The sequence below is a fragment of the Anser cygnoides genome, chromosome 2 (genome assembly GCF_040182565.1).
Source record: "Anser cygnoides isolate HZ-2024a breed goose chromosome 2, Taihu_goose_T2T_genome, whole genome shotgun sequence".
Lineage (NCBI taxonomy): Eukaryota > Metazoa > Chordata > Aves > Anseriformes > Anatidae > Anser > Anser cygnoides.
In genome coordinates this window covers 45,288,233-45,310,565 of record NC_089874.1, presented here as the reverse complement: position 1 = coordinate 45,310,565, position 22,333 = coordinate 45,288,233, and the positions used below count along the sequence as shown (strand labels likewise).

General features: G+C 39.5%; 1 protein-coding gene across 3 annotated transcripts in view; it reads left to right on the top strand.

Moving 5' to 3' along the window:
- Window positions 1-3,463: 3,463 nt before the first annotated feature.
- The window catches only part of CAPN7 (calpain 7), a 34,174-nt gene continuing 15,304 nt past the window's right edge, over window positions 3,464-22,333 (top strand). The window contains exons 1-13 of one of the 3 annotated variants that reach the window (XM_066991963.1): window positions 3,464-3,641; window positions 6,434-6,542; window positions 8,170-8,327; window positions 10,551-10,618; window positions 11,478-11,678; window positions 13,133-13,219; window positions 14,082-14,208; window positions 14,988-15,073; window positions 16,080-16,173; window positions 17,729-17,875; window positions 19,494-19,600; window positions 21,081-21,201; window positions 21,443-21,587. In XM_066991963.1, the coding sequence (XP_066848064.1) occupies window positions 3,540-3,641; window positions 6,434-6,542; window positions 8,170-8,327; window positions 10,551-10,618; window positions 11,478-11,678; window positions 13,133-13,219; window positions 14,082-14,208; window positions 14,988-15,073; window positions 16,080-16,173; window positions 17,729-17,875; window positions 19,494-19,600; window positions 21,081-21,201; window positions 21,443-21,587 (1,552 nt within the window). In that variant the 5' untranslated portion in view covers window positions 3,464-3,539. Of the gene's footprint in view, window positions 3,642-6,433; window positions 6,543-8,169; window positions 8,369-10,550; window positions 10,619-11,477; window positions 11,679-13,132; window positions 13,220-14,081; window positions 14,209-14,987; window positions 15,074-16,079; window positions 16,174-17,728; window positions 17,876-19,493; window positions 19,601-21,080; window positions 21,202-21,442; window positions 21,588-22,333 lie in introns of those variants that run through there. The other 2 variants (XM_066991962.1, XM_013197749.3) reach the window with 2 other exon arrangements.

Here is a 22,333-nt window from a genome sequence, read left to right as displayed (position 1 = left end):
ATTTAAATCTGCTCTCTTTTAGTCTAAAACTGTTCCCTGTTGCCCTATCATTATCTGCCTGAGCAAACGGTTGCTCTCCATCTTTTTTATAAGCCCCCTTTAAGTATTGAAAAGCTGCAATAAGGTCTCCCTAGAGCCTTCTCTTCTCTAGGCTGAACATCCCCAACTCTCTCAGACTTTCTGCATAGGAGAGGTGCTCCAAAAAGCCTCCAAATAAATTTCCAGGGCATATTTTCACATCTCCTGAAAACAACATTTTGTGGTAAGTTATGTTTTCAGAGAGAAGTAAAATCTTACATTATCTTGCAGTATCATGTTAGGTAGAAACTCTGAAAGAATAAACATATAGCTGAACTGGTTTTCACACTGACATGCAGTTTATGAATTCACAGAAACAATACTTCCAGGACACAGCCTTGAAAACACTTCTCGCAATGCACACAGACAAGGCCTTCTAGCCTGGAGCTCTCATCAGCTCAACCCTCCCAACTTGCAGGAATTCATCCTGCAACAAAAGCTCGGTGGAAGAGGCAGGCGATAGAGGGCAAACAAGATATCAGATACTAGCAGCAGCCTTTGAATGAGGACAGACTTTTCCTTGATTAGTCCTGAGTTTAAAACAAAAAATAATAATGAAAAAAATACAGATTACAGAACTACCAGCCTGCAGCACACCAAAAGAAATGTGATTTTTTTAAGAGGGGGAATCATAACGAACTTTTTAATAAATGTTTGCTACTTTAGGTTTATAATGACATACAGGCATAAAACTAAAATGCTCCCTTTACAAATATATTAACAGTAAGAGGAAGGCCAAGGAGAATCTCCATCTTTTACTGGATGCAGGGGAGAATATGACTACTGAGGATAAGGAAAAAGCTGAGGTTCTTAATGCTTTCCTAGCCAGATCACTTATCCTCAGGGTACTCAGCCTCCCGGCCTGGAAGTCTGGGACAGGGAGCAGAAGAATCCCTCATGATTCAGATGGAAAGAGTTAGAGACCTGCTGCTCCACCTGGACTGTCACAAGTCCATGGGGCCACATGGGAGCCACTCGAGGGTGCTGAGGGAGTTGGTGGATGTGATTGCTGGGCCGCTTTCTATCATCTACCAGCGGTCATGGTCACCTGGAGAGGTTCTGGATGACTGGAGAATTGCTAATGTGATGTCCATCTATAAGAAGGGCCGTAAGGAGGACCCAGGGAACTACTACAGGCCTGTCAGCCCAACCTTGGTACCACGAAAGGTGATGGAACGGCTCATCGTGAATGGAATCATGCAGCATATGTGGGACAACCGAGGGATCAGGCCCAGTCAGCACAGGTTCATGAAAGGCAAGTCCTGCCTGACCAACCTCATCTCCTTCTATGACCAGGTGGCCTGCCTGGTGGATGAGGGAAAGCCTGTTGACAAAGGCTACCTAGACTTCAGGAAAGCCTTTGACACGATCTCCCACAGTATTCTCCTGGAGAAGCTGGCAGCCCATGGCTTGGACAGGTACACTTTCTGCTGGGTTAAAAACTGATTGGATGGCTTGAAGGCAGGGATAGAAGAATGGGGGCTTGCTTAATCATATTAATGATTTCTAAATAAAACAATCATAATTATTAAAGCCAGGAATGAAAGAATGGGGGCTTGCTTAATCGCTTTAAAATAGATATTGCTGAGTGTCTTTGCTTACTACTGTGCAAATTAACCAAAACAAGGAGTCTCGGGGCCCCTCACAGAAGACGTTTTCTGACAAAAATGGGGAACCTGTCTCAAAAACCAGCTGAGACCGACCTTGTGGTTTGGACAAGAGCCAAGGAGCAGCTGAGTCTGTACAAAGGCAGGGGGTCAACTAGTGGTGATGAAGAGGAGTTATCGGACTTCATCAACACGACCCCCCGATGACCACCACCAGAAGGCACTGCGCAGGCACAGATGGGAGGAGTTTATGGAAATGACTTCTTGGAGATAGGTTATGAATAGGCATATGTATGTATGTATAGGCGTATTGGAAAACTTCATGAATATGTAACTTTTTACTGCATATAACCAAAGCAAGTTGCCGTGTTAAGGTGCGCATGCCTTTGGGAGCTATCTCGCATGTGCCCGGCGCCAAAACAAACCACATACCTACTTTATAACTTATTTGCTTTGAGTTATAGAGTTCTTCCACGAATCAGGCTGGGCTCAGAGAGTGGTGGTGAATGGAGTGAAATCCAGCTGGAGATTGGTCACCAGTGGTGTTCCCCAGGTGTCAGTGTTGGGGCCCATCCTCTTTAATATCTTTATTGATGATGTGGATGAGGGAACTGAGTGCACCCTCAGTTGTCTGCAGACAACACCAAGCTGGGGGGAAGTGTTGATCTGCCGGAGGGTAGGAAGGCCCTGCAGAGGGACCTGGACAGGATGGGTCGATGGGCAGAGGCCAGTGGGATGAGGTTCACCATGGCTAAGTGACGGGTCCTGCACTTTGGTCACAACAACCCCGTGCAGTGCTACAGGCTTGGGGCAGAGTGACTGGAAAGCTGTGCAGAGGAAAGGATCTGGGGGTGCTGGCTGATGCTCGCCTGAACATGAGCCAGAAGTGTGCCCAGGTGGCCAAGAAGGCCAATGGCATCTTGGATTGTATCAGGAATAGTGTAGCCAGCAGGACCAGGGAGGTGATCGTCCCCCTGTACTCTGCTCTGGTGAGGCTGCACGTCGAGTGCTGTGTTCAGCTTTGGGCCCCTTAGTACAAGAATGACATCGAGGTCCTGGAACGGGTCCAGAGAAGGGCTACGAAGCTGGTGAAGGGCCTGGAACACAAGTCCTGTGAGGAGCAGCTGAGGGAACTGGGGTTGTTTAGTCTGGAGAGGAGGAGGCTCAGGGGAGATCTTATTGCTCTCTACAACTACCTGAAAGGAAGGTGTGGGGAGCTGGGGGTCGGCCTCTTCTCGCAGGTGACAGGACTAGAGGGAATGGCCTCAAGTTGTTCCAGGGGAAGTTCAGGTTGGAAATGAGGAGACATTTATTCTCAGAAGAGTAGTCAGGCATTGGAACAAGTTGCCCAAGGAGGTGGTAGTCAGTGTCTCTGGGGCTGTTTAACGTGGTTGGACGTGGTGCTTAGGGACATGGTTTAGTGGGTGACACCGGTGGTAGGGGGTTGGTTGGACCAGACGATCTTGGAGGTCTTTTCCAATGCTAGTGATTCTATGATTCTATGAACTAAAAGAGCCACCTGCACAGCACAGGGCTTTGAAGAAGCTACTGCACTGAGCACCTCCATTAAAAAAGCAAAAAGCACAAAACAAACAAAACCCCTCCCTTTGCCTCAGAGGACAGCAGCAACACCCCCACAACCTCCCCATCGGCAGCCCACACCCCGGCGCTAGGCGGGGGGACGCACCCCACCCGCCACACCGCAGGCGGGCGCCACCTCAAGCGCCCTCCCCCGGGCGCGCATGCGCCGCCCCGCTTCCGTGTCAGGGCGGGGGCGGAGGCCGGGGAAGGGGAGGGGAAGGCGGGGAGGGGAAGGGCCGAGAGGGGCCGGGGAGGGGGCGGCAGGACCCGGCCATGGACGCCAGCGCGCTGGAGCTGGACGCGGTGAAGTTCGCGCAGCTGGCGGTGCAGCGGGACCAGAGCGGGCGCTACCAGGAAGCCGTCTTCTACTACAGGGTATGGGGCGGGGGGGCAGCGCCGGGCGGGGGGCGGCGGGGTCCCTGCCCCGGGGCTGGGGGGCTGCGGGCGGCCCCTGGCGGAGGGGAAGCGGCGCTGTACGCCTCGTCCTGGGGGTGTGAGTGTGGCGGGGTTAGGCTGGAGATCGGGAGGGTTTCCTGGAAGCCGGTGTTTGTTGTTCGTCGCAGCAGCAGCCTCAGATGTTCCATCATCCTTCCGTCAGCTGGGCAAGTGCTTCCTCCGTGGGCGCTGCCTGGCTTTGAAGTGTGTGTGAGCCTGCGGGTGCCAAAGGGTCGGAAAAGGTCTTTAACCTGTTAACGTGGGGTGAGCTAAGTTTGCTTATGGGAAGTGTATGCGTTCCCAAGGTATAATTGCCAATAATAATGCCGGTGAGCCCTGTGCTTATCAGCAGCGGTGTGCGCATGTTAGCTGTGCGCAGAGCTACTTTATTACAGGACATTGCTCAACATATCTATAAGAAATCATCAGGTGCTCCTCAGGAGAAAACTACCCTTCTGTGCAAATAATCACTTTTTCACATTTTCATTCAGCATACAGAAAATCTCTTTCCCTTGCTGCATAGAGGTGGTATTCTCGCTAAAAGCGGAAGCGCGCCCATAGCGGTGTTGGCGCACCTCGTGCTGTGTGTGGCGAAGAGAGTAATGCAGAGAAGGTTTTGTGGTGTGGAGATGCTAGGCCACAGAGCAGCATGAGTATGGACATCGCTTTGTATGAGAAAAGCTTTGAATCGCGACGCCACGCTTAACGATTTTGGTGTTTGTACAGGTGGCTCTTGGCTGTCTGAGGTCAGGTGGTGAATCTGGTGTCAAATTATACATGAAGGTGTTGGTGTTCAAACATGTTGTGATCAGAAAGGGTGAGAGAGCAAATTCAGCAAGTGTTGATAGAGCAGGATTTTTTTAAGTGTGATTTAGCATAGGTAAGTTTGGCTTTCTAGATGTTGCGCAAAAAGTGTCTGTCAAAGTTGGACTAAACGAGTAATTATAAAATATTATCTAGTATTTTGGGGGTACTTACAAACAGACCTGCCTGAATAGAGTTCCTATGGCTGTTTGCTTCCTGCTGTTGTGCAACTTCGTTGGTCATAAATGCCATGTCTGAACTGCGCTTCCATCGTGTCACTGTAAACAGTTGGTGTGCTGGGTCTGCAGGCATTTGGTCAGCTGCTTCAGCCCTTTGGAGGCTTAATACGTAGAAGCCTGTTGTCACTCTGCTTCTTAAGGCCAGGTAGAACAATTGTGCTTGAAACTGCAGGAGCAGCATCAATTATGCACGGTTTTTGACGCACTGGTTTGAAGATCCACATTTGTTTTGTGTGTCGTACACACGCAGCTTACAAGAGGGATATAACATCTGTCTGATCTATACATACTTCTGGTATGCCGCAGACGTGCATACGGTCCTTGAGCAGGTACCTGTAAGAATGTTTTTCTCAAAAATAGCTGTTTGCTAGACCTTAACAGTAGTTAATTGCTACGCATAAAAGGAACAGAACTTCTGTTTTCCTTTGTGATATGGTGATGGATGTTGACCATGAGCATGAAGTTCTTGGTTCTGCGATGCCCATCAGTAAAATACAGCCTGTACTTACGACGATAAATATTTAAGCTTGGGCAAACGAGGCAGGTGCCTATGAGAATAAACTGATCAGCTTGACAACATCATAGCCACAAAGTGAGCAAGAGACGCGCCAGCTGTGACTGTACTTGCCCCGCAAGGAGCAACCTTTCTGGAGACCATCTTTGTGGAGCAGCGCTCAGAGAGTTACTGCTCTGCTTCCTACAAACACAGCCTGCTATGTGACTGCCACCTTCTCTGCTGCTGCTGCTAGGGAGAAAAGCACTGCTGCAGAAGTCTGTCTGTTCTTTGTTTTCCCCCTGTGACAATAATGAGGACAAAGTAAGGTTTTTATCCTCGTTTTTAGGAGTGACAAATTTCAGTTTTCCATATGCCTGTGAGACTGCATCAGCTGTGGCTGTTACATCCCTGCCAAACCTTAAAGTGTTTTTCATAAATTTAGTCAATGGATAGACAGCTTATGCAACTGAAGGCATTTTTTCTACATAGATTTGTGCAGCATAGAAATAGCCTTAACGTGGATAACACACTGTGCATCTGAGCTGGAGACCTATGCTCACTCCTTGAAGTACTTTGAGTAATATCCAGTGTTTTGTGTGCTTACAGACATTTAAAGATCAAAGTTTGAGGAGCTAGGAAACTTTAATTTCATAGAATTTCAAGATTTGATAGCATTATATGAGTAACACTAATAGAAAAGACTTTACAAACCAAAATTCTATGGGTTTGATTTTGAAGAGTTTTTATATTGGTTTTCTTCTCATTATTATCAAATTCAGTGCAAATAAGTTCATTAGCTTTTTTTTTTTTTAACCATAAAGCCGCATTTTTAAAGATAAAAGCTTGTGACCTGTGAGCTTTATTTAAATGATTTTGGTGCATGCTTGTGAAAGCTTATTTAAAGTTTCCGAGTTCATGCATTTAACTATACATGAAGATCTAAGATTAGGCCTTAAAGAACTTCAAAAGGTTTATTATAATTTTACAGGTTGTCCCATGTGTGAGAAATTGAACGTAGGAGATTGGATCTCATTTATAACTTCCTTGCAAAGGATTTTTCCCTCCAGCCACTCTTTATGTAGATGTAGGGTCCTATTTTCATGCAACTTATGGCTGTTATGGGCCCTCTGTTCAATGAAAATAATTTTCCAGGCAGGAAATATTATCTTTGTTTCAAATTATTTTCCTTGCAGGAAGCTGCACAAGCCTTGATTTATGCTGGGATGGCAGGGTCAAGCTTGGAAAATATTCAAGAAAAAATAAATGAGTACTTGGAGAGAGTTCAAGCTCTCCATTCAGCAGGTGGGTGAGGAGCTTTCTAATTAAACCTTTGCTTAAATTGAGTAGAACGCCTTTCAGTGCTGTGAAATATTTATCTGTGATATTTGCTCTGCTTTTCATGTTTCTGATTTTTTTGTACTATGTAACGGACCATGAATACAATAAGCACATCAGTGTTTTGAATTCTGCAGAATACTTCAGAAGTGAAACACGGTGCAGAAGACTTATTTTCTAAGCACTTGGGTGTAGATATTCTTTCCTTTTAAATATTCCTAGGAACCATATCTGCACAGCAAACCTGAGAAAATAATTAAATGTAGCAATAGCAAAAACAAAACAAAAAAACAACAATCAGGAACTAATCAAAACTTCCATCTAAGCCTCAGCAACGTGATGGGTTCGAAGCAGGTGTGTTCTGTTATTTATGTAGAATTATTAACTTCAAGAGGGTGACAGAACACAAGAAGTGTTTGGACATAAATCAAAATCTCCATTTATTGTACACCTGCAATTCTCATTTAGAATCACTCAGCCCAAATGGGATGGTGCGAGGTCTATAGACCAGTCTCCTGCTCAGATCAGGGAAGATTCTGGTTTTTGGACCAGGTTGCTTGGGTGTGGTCAAGTCCAGGAAATCACTACAGACAGAAATTCCCCAGTGTATCTGGGCCGGTGTTCCAGGGTGCAGTTATCTTCCTTGTATTATTATTATTTTGTGTCTAGTTGAACTTCCCATTTCAGTCTGTAGGCAGTTCTCTCACTCCCTTGCTTTGCACCACACTGAAGAGTCTGAATCCATTTTCTTGATAACCTCGCGGTTATTGGCAGGTTGCTGTTAGGTAGCAGGATGAGTTCTGCTCCTGACCGTGATTAGGGCCCCTCATGACTGGACACAGCATTCCAGATACAGCCTACTGGGCCCTGAGTAGGGAATGGGCATTGCTGCCTTTGATTTCCTGGCTGTGCTCTTGCTGGCATAGCCCAGAGTGCTGCTAGCCTTCATTGCTGCTTGGGGTTGGCAACGCAGCTGCTCCCCGGGACCTCCATGCCCTTTTCTGCAGAGTTGTTCCACAGCTGGGCGGTCCCAGTCTGTCTGGTGATGGGTGTTGGTCTGTCCCAGGTGTGGGGCATGGCACCTCTCCTGGTAGAACTTTCTGAGGTACCTGTCACCCTGTTACTTTAGTTTGTCTGTGTCCTTTTGAATAGCAGCTGTGTCCTGGGGTGAATTGGTTTGGTGGGGTCTGCAGTCTTGATGAAGATGCACCACATGTTCTCCAGGTCACTAATAAAAATATTTAATGTGATATCACCTGCTGCAATATACATGTTCCTTAGGTGTCTGTTTTCAGAAATGATGCAATATTTTATATAATGAAACAACCTTGTCTTGAGTGTAATATGAAAGATTTTGTGTATGGTACTTGACATATGAAATATCCTGAGAGCATCTCTGCTCTGGGGGTCGGGAGGTGGGGTGGTTTTTTTCCTATCTTTGCAAAGATGTCTGTAGCAAACTTTGCAAAGCTTTTGTTTCCAGTCAAAAAATAGATAATGTTCATCTGCTAGAAGTGCTAGAGTTTCAGTGCTGTGTTAAGGATACTTTTACATGTCTGCTGCTGTTCAATGCTAAATACTCTTTTTCATTTAGTTCAGTCACAGAAAACAGATCCTCTGAAGTCAAAGCAACAGTTGGACTTGGAGCGTGCTCACTTCCTCGTTACACAGGCTTTTGATGAAGATGACAAAGGCAATGCAGAAGAAGCTATAGAGTTGTACACAGAAGCGGTGGAACTCTGTTTGAAAACAGTATGTTAAGCTACAAGTTAACTTGGTGGAATTATGTGATGGTAAGAAATTCTTCCACTTACACAAGTGACTGACCCCTAAAGACGCTTAAAAATGGAGTACCTGTATTCCTAAAAACTGCTTTTGGATCTTGTTTCCATTGGTTGTTTTTGTAATGTTTCTTACAGTTGCTATGTTGTTCAACGCTAAATTCATGGGGACTGGTGATTTGTGTATTTTTCTCTGAACCAGATTATACTAAAAACTAGAAATATTCTGGAACTTTTTTCTTGTTAATTTCTGCACTAGAGTGAATGCAGTGTTAAAGCAGAAATTACGAACAGTTAAAACTGAAGATGACTTGCCAGTGTGTCAGCTATATTACTTTCTGAGTATATTAAAGGAAGTAATTTATGGGAAATTTTTCATGTGACACTTCCTGAAAACGTAAGTCCCCGATGCCAAAACTAGTAAGAAAAAAAAAGTACCACTTGATTAGTCAGTGCTCAGCATTAAAGCTGCTACGAGTGAATTTGATTCACGTTGAAGTTAATGGTAGTGATAAATTGGCTGTAATACAAGAAAAATATAATTACAGGTACTGCTTTTTTCTCTTAAGTCCAATTGTCATAACTAACTCATTATAGGAAGAGCTCACCATCATAATGTAACTCCACCAAGTCTGTTTTTCTTTTTTCCTCTTCTCTTCCCTTTTTATAGTGTGAATATATATGGGTTGTTGGGAGGGGGACATTATTATTGCTGCATACTACAGTAAAACCTTTGTTCTGATTTTTGCAAACCAGTTTTAGGTAGCCTGAAAAACCTTGGCCATACAGCATAATCAGACCAAGAGCTAGTAGAACTGCTCTGTTTGTTTTGTTGTTTTTTTTTCCATTTGACCTGTTGCATCAGAACTTCCTCAGTCTATTATATAAAACTTACTGCAGCAGCATACTTTTTTTTTTTCCTCTGCTGCATTCCTCCTTCTGTTGTGTCAGTGCATGCAAATATTGCTTACCTATATAGAAGTTACTCCAAAATTATCTCATGTTAACAACTGATGTTACCTGATCTCTTAGTGTGTGCAGATACTACTGAACTTTCTTTTGATCTTGGTTAGCATATTGTTTTATTAAGGTGACTGTAGGCTTTATCCCTCAAGGGGATCAAAAAGTGCCTTCCTGGGATGAAAGAAGATTGAAGGAACTCTGCTATCTTGAAGCAGTAGTATCTCGTTTTCTGCTCGGTGTATTCAGGTGGAGAGTTCTACTTTCTTACCCTTGGAGCAGTCAGAGAGCAGCCATTCCTATTCTTCTGTGGCTGTCTCCTGGATGGGTCTGTAGGAGTACCACATCCGCTGCTTACCTTCATGGATCTTTCAAAGCCTTTTCCAACAAGGAACTCTTAAGAATAATTTATTACCAGATAAAAGTAGATTCTTATAAAGGGTACTTCTAGTTTCGTTTCTTAGGGTGAAAGTAACTTGCTTTTTGTTTCCTCAATTGACCTAGGATCAGTCAAGGTACAAAGCTAGACCCTGAAACCTGCTTGTGTGTGTCACAGAAGGAGCCACACCTCATGCTGTGCCTCTTGCAGATTACCTAGCTCCACTAGTCATGCTTCACTTGGAAGGAAAAAAAGTGTAAACTGGTTGTACGAGTAACCTATTATGGCCTACCTCCCAACTGGGAATAGAAGCTAGCACACTTGATAACTGTTTTGGTGCCGTGATGTGGATAATTTTATGCTTAACATCTGCAGGAACAAGATTTTTAACTTTCAAGTAGACTCTTTCAATGGAAGTGAACATTCAAGTCCATCTTTTCCTAAGTTACTATGATTATTTTTGACTTGGTTGTAGGGAAAAAACAAAAAAGGAGCACATCTAAGTTCATTAGTGTACAAAACATTTGTTTTTTAATATTTTTTCCTGTCCAGAATTTAATATGGTTAATTCTTCTGGCAGTTTTTTGCATATACTATTTCCCACACTGAAGAATTTTAAATAACACTTTCATTCTACAAGCATTTGCTAGGATTTCAAAATGATATTTACTTGCTAAGTATGCTTTTTATGCTGAGATTTTTAAAAAAACACATCTGCTCCTTTCAAAGGAGAATTGGAAAAAATGGATAGTTACTGTTGGCTGTAATTTAGAAGTGTGGAATTTTACCAACTGAGCTTATAAAACCTGTGTTTTCTTTGGATGTATAGCTTTTCTATTTTGTTTTGAATTTAAGGCTAGTGAAACTTCAGAAGCAGGCCTGCAGTCAAAACTGAAACAGCTGGCTCGGCAAGCACTGGATAGGTGAGTATAGTACTTAGCTTGAGGCAGCGATTTAATTGTGTGGGTAAATCTAGTGCACGGGAGTCTATATCTAAAACAAGTTATGTGAGCCTGAGTTCAATGCAAGTCCTTTTAAATCAGCAGTATGATGGAAATGAACTGTGCTGGGCTGTTTCAGTATAAACTGTTTTCCAGCACTATTTCAGTCTGTGTTTAAAAAAAACAACGTATTGATTTGAATGTGTAGCAAGCCAGCAGTTCAATGCAACAACAAAAAATATGTCTCTTGAAAACATAGTCTTCAAGCAGTTGAAATGCTGGGTTGTAGTAGTGGTAGTGGATTTTTCTGCTATGGTAGTTGCTAGACAAATTAAATCCTGAAGTTCTGAGAGAAGGCAAAGCAGTAGGTGGTGCTGAAGGCAACGTTGGTGAGTTATCGCTCTGATCCTACTATGTCCTGTCTGTGAATTACTCTTAAAAGGGATTTTTTTCTCTTAGAGTTTGTGGTCTTTTTCTGAGGTTCCAGATAACGAATGCTTACCCAAATTCTCCTATTAGCATAGTCTTAAAGGTGACAAAATCTGATGAGTTCTGCTGAAAGTAGTTTATATTTGAATTGCAAATGGTATGTTTTCATTGATTCTAGAATAGGAAAATAAAGAAGTACTGGCATCAGTACTGAACTTTTTCTAAAACACCTATCTTCTATCTATATTATTCGTGAATTGATTTTTCTTAGGAAAAGTGGTATTGGTCAACTTGAGTGTTTGTTCATCCCACTTAACAAATGTGGGAGCGTACACAAGGAAATAAATGACTGAAACATAACTTTATTTTTATTAAGATTGTAAATAGAATATGTATATATTTTTTGCTTTAGAGCAGAGGCACTGAAGGCATCGATGTCAAAGTCCTCTCAGAAGGAGAAGTCAAATGCAGCTAAACCAAATCAGCCGGTCAGAACGTTCTTTCCATTGGGACCTGACTTTTCTTTAAATGATAAACCACAGACAATCAGAGCAGTACAAGCTAGTGAATCTCAAGGTCAGAGATACACTGCAGAGGAGATTGAAGTACTCAGGTAAGTTGAGGCCAAGCTTTTCGAAAGTTTTAAAATTTGTGCGTGCATCCTTTGTGTATCTTAGACAGTAAATTATTATACACAAAACAGTCTTGGAAAAACATTACTTATCAACTGCATTGTTGTCATTATATACATGTTAAATTATTGTTTTCTCTGTGGTCATGCAATCAGTAGCTTTTATCCACAGAGCATACTTTCTGGAGTGTATTTAGAAGACGATTTTTTATAATTGACTATCAGAATTATTTTTTGGTAGCTTTATTTTTGTATATATCTGATTGAATTCATGAAAGATCCAACTCTGAGATGCCAAGGTACAAAGTTGTTTTTACAGATGGTACAACTAATATTTGATTGGAAATTGAGGAAGCATAATATATTTCAGGATTATGCCTTCTGTTATATCTAGCTCTTTTTGCATTGATTTTTTTATTGTACGAGGGATAATATACAAACAGTAAGGAATCCATAAAATCTTTAGCCTAAATTGTGAATTTTGAAAAATATCAAATATGTGCAAAAATGCATTGTCTGATAGGTGTTTCAGCATTCTTCTTTCTCCCTCCATGGTAAATAAGATCGTGTTCAGGGTGATGTTCAGCGCTGTCCAGGATTTGATCTTAAAATATTTAGTCTGTTTTTTACTTTCAGGGACTTAAATGGACTAAGGATGTAGTCATAAAGATGGAAGTGTATGTGCATCTGAAAAGTAGCAGACCGTGTAGAATTGCCTTATTAAAATTTCATTTGTTTGTGCAGTGTATATTTCTGTTCTGTGGATTTTTGGGGGGAGTGTTAGGTCTTGCCAGATAACTTAGAGTTGTTTCTTATCTTTCATTTTAATTTGATTTTAAAATATTTCACATACCTTTTTCAGCTAAATTCTTGATTACAACTTAATTGCATTCACATTTACGTATGAATCTCTTTTTAAAAAAAAATGTTCTCTGCACTTCAATCAAAAATGTACTAATTAACACATGCAGTGTGTTTATTGGTTATTGTTTGACAAAGCATTCCAAAATACTCCCCAATTAGATGAAATTTAATGTCCCTAAGTGTTAATTGCTGTCAATTTACCCTAAAATTTTCTTCAACGAGTTGCTGAAGGAACTTGAGAAATCCTATTTAGAATAAGGTATTTTTACATGTTACTTCTAGACCTATGAAGAGGTTTGTGGCTTAGTCATTTCTCTGCTGGCATGGTGACTTGCCCACAGGGTATGTACTTGTAGGATTAGTGACTGAGCCACCAAATGCTGCACATTTCAAAATCAAATGACAGTGCTTGTTGCATTTTCAAGAGGTGGTCATCTTGTCTTCAGAGGCACCGTTGTTTTTTTTGTTTGCTTGTTTGTTTTAAAAATGAATTTGATCGTCACTTTTATGAATTTAGTCTTGAAAAGATGATAGATAAGTTTGTAACTGTATTTTTCTCTTACGATTTACAGAAAGACTTCAAAAATTAATGGTATCGAATATGTCCCTTTCATGAGCGTTGATCTGAGGGAACGTTTTGCCTTCCCTATGCCATTTTCGTAAGTGCTATTCAATTACTGAACATGTTTTTATTTCCAAAGCTTTCCCATATTATTGCTGTGTTCTCTTCTTCAGAATTTAAAACTGCTTAAGTAGGATTTTAAGCATAATTCAGACTGAGTTATTTCAATACTGTGGCCTCCTTTTTCCAGTCTGGTCTTTGAACTTTAATGTAAGCAGATCCCGCTCTCCTGTGCTTTTGCAGTTGTTTCTTTAGGCCTACAAGCAGAACATTTTATTTGGCTTTTTGGAGTATTGGACTAGGATGGAAGCTTGGGTCCACTTCCTGACTGCAGTATATATCACTCCACCTCAGTTATCCCACCTGTAAAATGAAGGTGATAGCTGTTTCTTCTCTAAAGAACGTTTCAGAGGAAGAGTGATACATAAACTGCTAGATGTTTATTCATGGGCCATGATATATGTTCAGATTACATAGTCATAATAGACAAGACATCTGGTTGGTGAGTGGGTTTTTTTCAGTTTTCTAGTGAAGGCTTGACAATTGGATAAACCTCGATATTTTCTGAACTAAAGAAACTTTTTAGTATTTGTTCATTATGTTGAAGTAAAGGAAATAATTTGGGTTTCTGCTAGTATAGATGGCTTTTTTGCAATTCCTTTTTCCTGTTCAGTCTTGTGAAGGAACCTCCTGGGTTTTATTTTACATTTTCAATATTTTTGCTTTTTTCACCCCAAATCATCAACTTTGGAGTACTGTTCTTTTAAGTTGTCTTACACCTGTGTAATTGTTCTATGTATATTTTGCACCATCTACCAGAAGTACAAGATCTGGATATACCATGAAAAGCTTTTCTAAGCTGTTGATTTATTTCTACTTCCTTCCTCTCTTAAATCTAGCGATAAATGTGGGAAGTTACCGTTATCCCCCAAACAGAAAGCGATGTTTGCAAAGTGGGTCCGGCCAGATGACATAACAAATAACCCTACGATGATTTATACCGTATCAAGTTTCAGCATAAAGCAGGTAAGTTGTTCCCAAAGAGAAATATGTGCTGCTAGAGTTGATTGCAGGGAATATGAGACCTTACAAAAGAGAAGAGGAGTACTTTTTCAGAAATGAACGTCTAAATGTGAGAGAGCTTTCCGTAACTCTCTCAAGACTAAATAAACAAATCAAAAAATAATACCACCTCAGATTCCATGCATTTCCTAGCCATGAAAATGAAGAGGTATGTCATCAATGGAAATGAAAACCAGAATTTGAATTCCAGGTGAAAATCCTTTCTTCCAAAAACAGTAGTAAAGTTAGCATGAAAAAAGACAAGGTGTACTGTGGCAAACAGTTCACTTAGTTTATTTCACACAAAAAGTAACGGACAAGATTTTAATTTTTTTTATTTAAAGCAGAAGTGGCCCATTGAGAATAGTGGAAGTGTTTTGTGTAGTGTTAAGTTGCAGATGGCCTAAGCTATTCTGAAATGGGCAACAGATTTTGCCATGTAGTATAGTTACTGTTACAGAGGGTGTTTTGGGCAGAAAAAGAGGTTAAATGTGAGTGAATGATGAGGGAGCTGCACTTGCCTCTCATTGCCTTTATTAAATCTTTTAAATTTGGTTTGCTCAGTATAACAAGCAACATGTTTCCTGCCTTTTTGTAGTAACTCTTGTTTCTCTCGGTTTAATTCCTTTCCCTTTTGAAGGGCGTAACTAACAATAACTTTTTCCACCTCTCCACAGACTCTGTTTTTTTTTCTCAGTGTCTAAGTATTAGCAAATAGCATCATTGTTCTCTTTTCTTTATAGACAATAGTGTCAGACTGTTCTTTTGTGGCATCACTAGCTATCAGTGCTGCATATGAAAGAAGATATAACAAAAAGTTGATTACAAGGTAAATAGCTATTATTTTGTATGATCTTGTCAGACTTAACACTGCTGAGCTTTGGCAGTATGTTCTACAGTGGTGGTATTTACATTGATATCTATTAAGTTGTATAGCTATATGACTAATAGAAAAATATTTGGATTAATATTCTCTACTTTCATCAACTTTAGCTGAGATTCTATATTTGTATGGTTGGACACAGTAAAAGTTAGTGTTTCTTTCACCTTCATCTCCCTGGGACACGTGTGGCTTTAGCATTTCCAAAAATGAAAACAATTTGAGGTAGATGAGTATAAAGACACTGGAGTCTAACTTCAGATGTGCTTTGAGAACAAATAGTTTGGAAAGCTTGCTTTATTTTTAATAGAAATGTTACTTACAGTGTTTTATAGGTTTGTTTTCTTTATTTGCTATACTGAAGGCTGCCAGATGGTCTGTCTTGAATCTCACTGCAGAGTTTATGTTAACAACACTATCTCAGTTCAGTTTAACTAGCATTCTACGATAAATTTAGCATTTTGGCTGTCTGTCAGGAGCCCATTGCCAGACCAGAGTGTGAATGTTGTGCCTGGAATTTTGTTTCAGCCTCTACTTCTTGAAGTGAACGTGCATTCTTTTCATGAACAGTGAGTTCTGTGCCGTTGCAGTCTTCAAACCTTTGACTTTCATTCAGGCAGTTACTGTATTTAAATGGTATTTGCATATCTTCAGTATGTGTAATAGTAAGATAAACCTGTTTGCATTGCTTCTGTTGGAGAAATGATTAGGTTACTTGTGTACTTTTTCTTAGTCTATTAAGGGAGGAACTGCAGCAAGAGTAAGGTATGAAAATAAAACCTACTTAAACACTATTATCACTTTTACTAAATTGGAGTGACTCTTTCATATAAAATTTCACATTTATCCTTAGTGTAAATTCTAGATACAGACGATATTAATCCTTTTTCTCATGTTATCAGTATATCTACAGCCAAGTGCTTTGTCACAATTTCTTATTTTTTTTTTTTAACAGTATCATTTACCCTCAGAATAAGAAAGGGGAACCAGAGTATAATCCATGTGGCAAATACATGGTGAAACTTCATATCAATGGTGTACCTAGAAAGGTAAATGGTTGGGGGGAAACTTAATACTGTTACTGATTAAACTGTATAATTTGAGGGCTTGGTCTGCTTCACTGTGAAGCTGTACTTACAAAGCAAAAACTTTAGGTATGTTTCTTTGGAAAGTGTTTTTTAATTGTTAAACCTTTTGAGATTCATTTTGGTAGTGAAATATGTAACAGTAGAGATCTTATCTGCATACAATCATGAGAATGGCCTTACTCCCATTCAATTCATAAAAAAAAGTTTACATTACATAAAGGAATTATGAAAACAATACAGGAAAAAAAATGCATCCCATATTCATGAATGAGTATTTTTTCAACCTTTCAACCTTTTTTCAACCTCATCTCAGAAAAGAAGTTACAGAACTAGAAAAGTACAGAGAAGAACTTCCAAGGAAGGCTATAGGCCTGGAATGGTCGAAGGACTAAATCAGATGACCAAAGATTTTTAGTAAAAAGAGGAGATGCGTGAAGATAAATAATAGAGCCTTATAATCTCACAAATACAGTTTTCTTAGAGGATTTAAATAGGGACGTAAAATAAAATTGTGTAGCAGTCACTATTGCAGATCATTGTGGATGATGAATGTTTATGGGAGTTCAAAAATCAAGTGGTTCTATTCATAGAGAAGGGGCTGGGGGGTGAGTCCTCAAATGCTATTAAATGCTAAGATATAACCTCTGGGTCAGGAAGTCTGTTGGCAACCCAACAGATACTTCATGGAAGTATCACTTATGTGCTTGACAAGCTCTTCATACTCTTTCCAAAAGATCTCCTAATTGTTGCTTTTTGTTAGGATGAATGTGTTTTGTGAAAAGGATTGTCTGTTCTTAAATGAATAGGATTTGACCAGAAAATGGGCTGTATTGGTAGTAGAGTAATGTCAATTTGAAACTGAAACATCTATACTGGGAAACTGTTTCAGACCATGATAAGTACTGCATTAATGATCTATACTTATGCAAAGTATATTCCACATAATTTAAAGAAGAAATGGTAGTGTTTTCACAAGTGTTACTTTGACATTATTTTACCCTTCTAGTGAGAAAAAATTTAAATCTGGAACTAGAGACTGTGAAAGTGATATGACGTGTTTTGTTTTGCTGTAGATATGTAACTGCTTATTTTTCTGCTGGCTACTGAACACAGTATACGTTCTTTTTCCTAATTGGGTGAGGGATATTAGTGGCTTTATTTTTTTCTTCTACTGCTGGTAATTACTGAGCTTTTCTGTAGCTGTGTTCAACAGATGTTAAACCCTTTACAAGCAAGTACTGTTAACATCTCTATTTTATATAGGGGAAACTGAGGCAGGTGCTTGCTGGTCACCCGGTGGTCCAGTATACGTAAGAACTGGCAATACAATTTTTTGTTCACTAGAGCAAATCACTGCAGGATTGGTATAGGTGTCCACATCTAAAAAAGTGGTCAGGTCTGGCTGTGTCTCAGAAGATATGTATTGCTGAGAGTTTGGTTTTGTTATTGTTCTTGAAGTATTTCCAGAATACTGTATTAGCTTTAGGATGACTTCTTGTTTGTTTATTTTACACAGGTAATCATAGATGACCAGTTACCTGTTGATCATAGTGGGGAACTCCTCTGCTCTTATTCTAACAATAAGAATGAATTATGGGTATCGCTAATAGAAAAGGCCTACATGAAGGTCATGGGAGGATATGATTTTCCTGGATCAAATTCTGTAAGTACTAGGTTATTTCTAACAAGCCAAAAAAATCCAGTTAGATAACCTGTCAAATAGCTTTCCTTCTAGTGAGATCAAAATAAATTATGTGGGGAGGCAAGTCTGTGATTCCTTCTGTTTGTTTTTTCTGTTTCTTCATTCCACAAGTGTACTTAACTATGCTTGATGAGATCTCTGCCCATGAGGGTGTCTTACTCATTCTAGTTTGATGGAGTTAATCTTGGTACTGGGACTGTAGGACTGGAACGTATGGTTGGAAAGTGTATGTGTTCTTATTGAGTCTAGGTGAGAGTTTTGGGCAAAGTTATACCTCCTTTTGCCTGCACCAATAATGCTGATTTTTGTTTCAATTGTTATTCTGTAAATAGGGCAGTGTTCCCTTGTTAGGTCAAAGAGTTGGATAGGAAAGGAACAGACTGACATATTCCGTGTATATGGAGGGAGCAAGTACTTCTGGTCTGTGAAAGTTTACCACATTGACCTGTGCATTTATATAAGTGTGTTTCAGGTTCCTATAGTGTAGCTACTGAAGAAGCGTTAATAATGCTGCAGCTAAGCTGACATGCAAACTATTCTTTCAAAGAGGCTAGTTGACTCAAATGTGTTGCCCAAATAATCTTCATTTATTACTTAAGAAGTATTTCTGATTTTTTTTTTTTCATTCAAACTTCTTAAGAATGTTAATAGTATATTTTTGATTCCATGGTGCTGTTCGTGTTCTACTTGGTGTCTTGATAATTACATTCTTTGTGGATATGACAGGTAATCATCACCTTTGGAAATATACAAAGCCACGTTTGTCTTGATAAGCATAAGGAGTAAATGTAGCATGCTTTTGTATGCTATAAAAACATGTATGTTTATGTCAGTGGTGGGCTGCTTTGTTTTGCAGAGCAAGAAATTATGAGACAATAGCTGTGTTATTCGCATTGTCCTCCTTTAACTTGCTATCTGGAAAAACAGCTTGACTCATGACATTTAATCTCCACCCATCCCACATCTTTTGACTATATTATAGCTTCCTTGTCTGCTCAAGTTTACTTATTGTCTGTGTTGTATTTGTAATTCCTGAAATTTCCACCCACCAGTGCTGTTTGTTGACCCTTCAAGCATTTATATTTCCTGCTTTTCTTTAGAGGAGTACAAAGCAAAAGAAAGGGGAAGGAGCAGTATTTCAAGGAGATGAAATGGGGAGATTAAAGTGTCTTTTAACCGGAAAGCATGACAGAAAACATGAAAGGCCTTACCAAGAAGAATAAAAATCCTAAACCCTGAGCCTTAGAAATAAAAGTTAAATAATTAAAAATGCATATATAATAGCAAGGTTCCAAATAGTTCTTGAGACTGTGCTTTAAAAGTCTATGAATCAAAGAAGTAAATGGAACGCATCATAGAGCTGGTTGATCACTTTTTACTGCTTCTGTAGCTCTGAAATTCTGGTTCTTCATCAGTTCATTTTCCAATTTATATATTCTTAATCTTGAGCCTTTTATGTATGGAACTGTATTGTAGCATGTATACCTGATTTTTTTTCAAGGCATCAATTTATGTACAAGCATCAGAAGGTTATGGATGGGTTATCTGTTACGATTTCTCTCGAATGTTTGTATTTCAGAATATTGATCTCCATGCACTGACTGGTTGGATACCGGAAAGAATTGCTATGCACTCTGACAATCAAGCTTTCGATAAAGATAGCACTTTCAGAATGCTCTATCAGAGGTAGATATTCTCTCTTAACTAATTAAAATGTTTGCTGTGTAGTAGCTGAATTACCAATGTAAAAGGAGTACAGTCACCACAGAGCCCTCAATAGTATATTATAAAATCTCCATATGTTGTTTGGAAGAATAAAAAATGATGGATTGATGAATTTTATAGAAGAGAAGTGTAAAATACTGTGGAATTTTTTCTTTGCATATGGGGCAGGGGGAACAGTAGCCCATTTCTTGATGAAGAAATTAGAATATAGTCAAAGAAGAGCAGCTTGGAACCACGGTAAAAGCTAAGTCTTTAATAAGTAGAAGGAAGTATAGGAAGCATATCTCCTGGAACTTCAGTGGAACCTGGAATCAGTGGAACTTCTGGAATCAGTGGAATTCCTTTCTGGAATCAGTGGAACAAATAGATGCAGTATGGTGTTAATAGTCGTATCACAAGATCTTGGTTATGTTCCACTAGTAAATCTGGAGGAGCAGCAGTAAGCTGGTCAAAACTGCGATACTGATCTTCAGGCTTACTGTAACAATTCTACTTATAGTGAAAGATACAGCTCTCAGCTGTATTAAACGTCAACTAGCAAATACTTGGATTTATTTCAAAACTTCTTTGCAATCAGTTTCTTTCAACCAGATACTCTGTTGACTGAAACAACTCCATTTATGATGAGAGTGTGTGACTATTTCTACAGTGCTTTTTCAGTAGGTTAGGAACTCACGCTTAATTGCTAATAGCTTTTCAGGTATTCTGGCATTGCAGTTTGGAGGTGTGGCTGCAATTAGGATGAGATTATAGCTTCACTGTTGTTGTTGATCTGTGTTAGACTGACAATCTGTAGTCCAGTGACCCTGTAAACCGTGTAGGGACCCTGAGTGCATACTTGCTTTTCAGCATGTGCTGGAAAGCATGCTAGCAGGTCTTCACAGCCGTACTTGCTGTGGAGTTAATGATTGCAATTCAGAACAATTGCAGAACTGAGTTGTTGATGATTCAGACCCTATAGGCCTGTGCTGAATAACACAAAACCTTAGTGTAAACATTTGCAAAAGTCTAGAAGGATTAATTTTTCTCCCATGTTTGGGAAAGCCACCTCAAAATCCTGTGGTCAGTGGAGTTGTTAATTTACTATATGCAGTGATTTAGCTAAGTGTTGATGAAACCACGTTTGTATTCAGCTCAAGATCTGTGAAGAGTATCTTTAAGTGATACTTGAACTTCAGGTTGACAGATGATGATTTTTCGTTTGTAACAGAAGTAATCATTTTTTTTTACTTGCGGCCTGTACTTAAATACTGGAAGAAAATAGTTCCACTTTCTGAATTTTCTTCAGGTGTGATTTCTGACTACAAAAAATGTATTTCTTTTTTTTTTTTTTTAAAGCATGGTCACACAAGTAGTGTACAAACATACCATTGCAGTGTCTGTCAAATGTTAGTTTGCAACTGGTAACATTTTAAGTTATTTTTCACCTGTTTTTGAACAGATTTCACAAGGGAGATGTCCTTATCACAACAGCAACAGGTGTGATGTCTGAAGAGGAAGGAGAAAAATGGGGTTTAGTTCCAACCCATGCCTACGCAGTCTTGGATATAAGAGAATATAAGGTACCGAGTAAAACTGAAAGCTTTTTCAGATACCTGCTTGAAGCTTGTGTCTGAGATAGGTATCTACTGATTTTTGTTCTAATGACTTATATAGTTTATTTTGTCTGAGCTTCATTGGGAAATTCCAGAAGCCTAATGATGATTTATTTCCTTAAGATATTGGTCTGTATTCCATATTCGTATATTTATAACAAGAATCTTGACAAGATGAATCCGAAAATTTTATTTTGTATTTCTTTAGGGACTTAGATTCCTTCAGCTGAAAAATCCCTGGAGCCACTTACGTTGGAAGGGAAGATACAGTGAGAATGACACAAGAAATTGGACCCCAGATTTACAAAAATATTTGAACTTTGATCCAAGAACAGCTCAGAAAATAGACAATGGTAATAAAGCATAAAAAAGTAGCTATATAATGAAATAATGTAGATCTTTGTGGTTTATCCCTGCAGAAAGATAGAAAGAAATATAGAAAAAAAATAGCAGCCCTGTTTTTTCTGATTGTTATGAATGATTAGCTCATTATTTACTTGGTGATTCATTTAGTAAGGAATTGTATATCTGTAGAACGTAGCAGTTAAAGTTATTCATGTAGTTTTGTATAAATTTTAAGGGAGTTAATTTTTCAAACTATCGACATACTGGTTTTGTTGTCTAAGTGTAGCTATTCTCTGTATATTTTTTTTTAGTGCTGCAAGATCTGCAGCTGCCTATATCAGGGACTTGCATTATGATGGTGTCACTTTTTTTGAGAGTTTACTTCATCGGGAATCTGTCAGTTTGCAGGTGGTGTTGGCTGGAGTCATAATTAAGCGAGCTATAGAGAATTAAAATAAATGCACGAGAATTGTAAAGACAGAGCAGATTTGGGGTGCCAAAACAATCCCGTGGCTATTGGATGAAGTACTCTGGAAATACATTTAAACATACTCAAGTTTATTAAATACTTTATCATGCTACTAAACTAGGTTGCTGAAGTAGGGGAACCTATTTGATTATGTAACTTTTTCTCAAAAACTTAGGAAATAGGCAGTTCATAATCAGTTAGTGATGTCATTGGATACAACAAAGATTTTCTCATGCTCCTGATTAGTGCTTGAGAATGAAAAATGTCCTGACAGCTTCAGGTTGA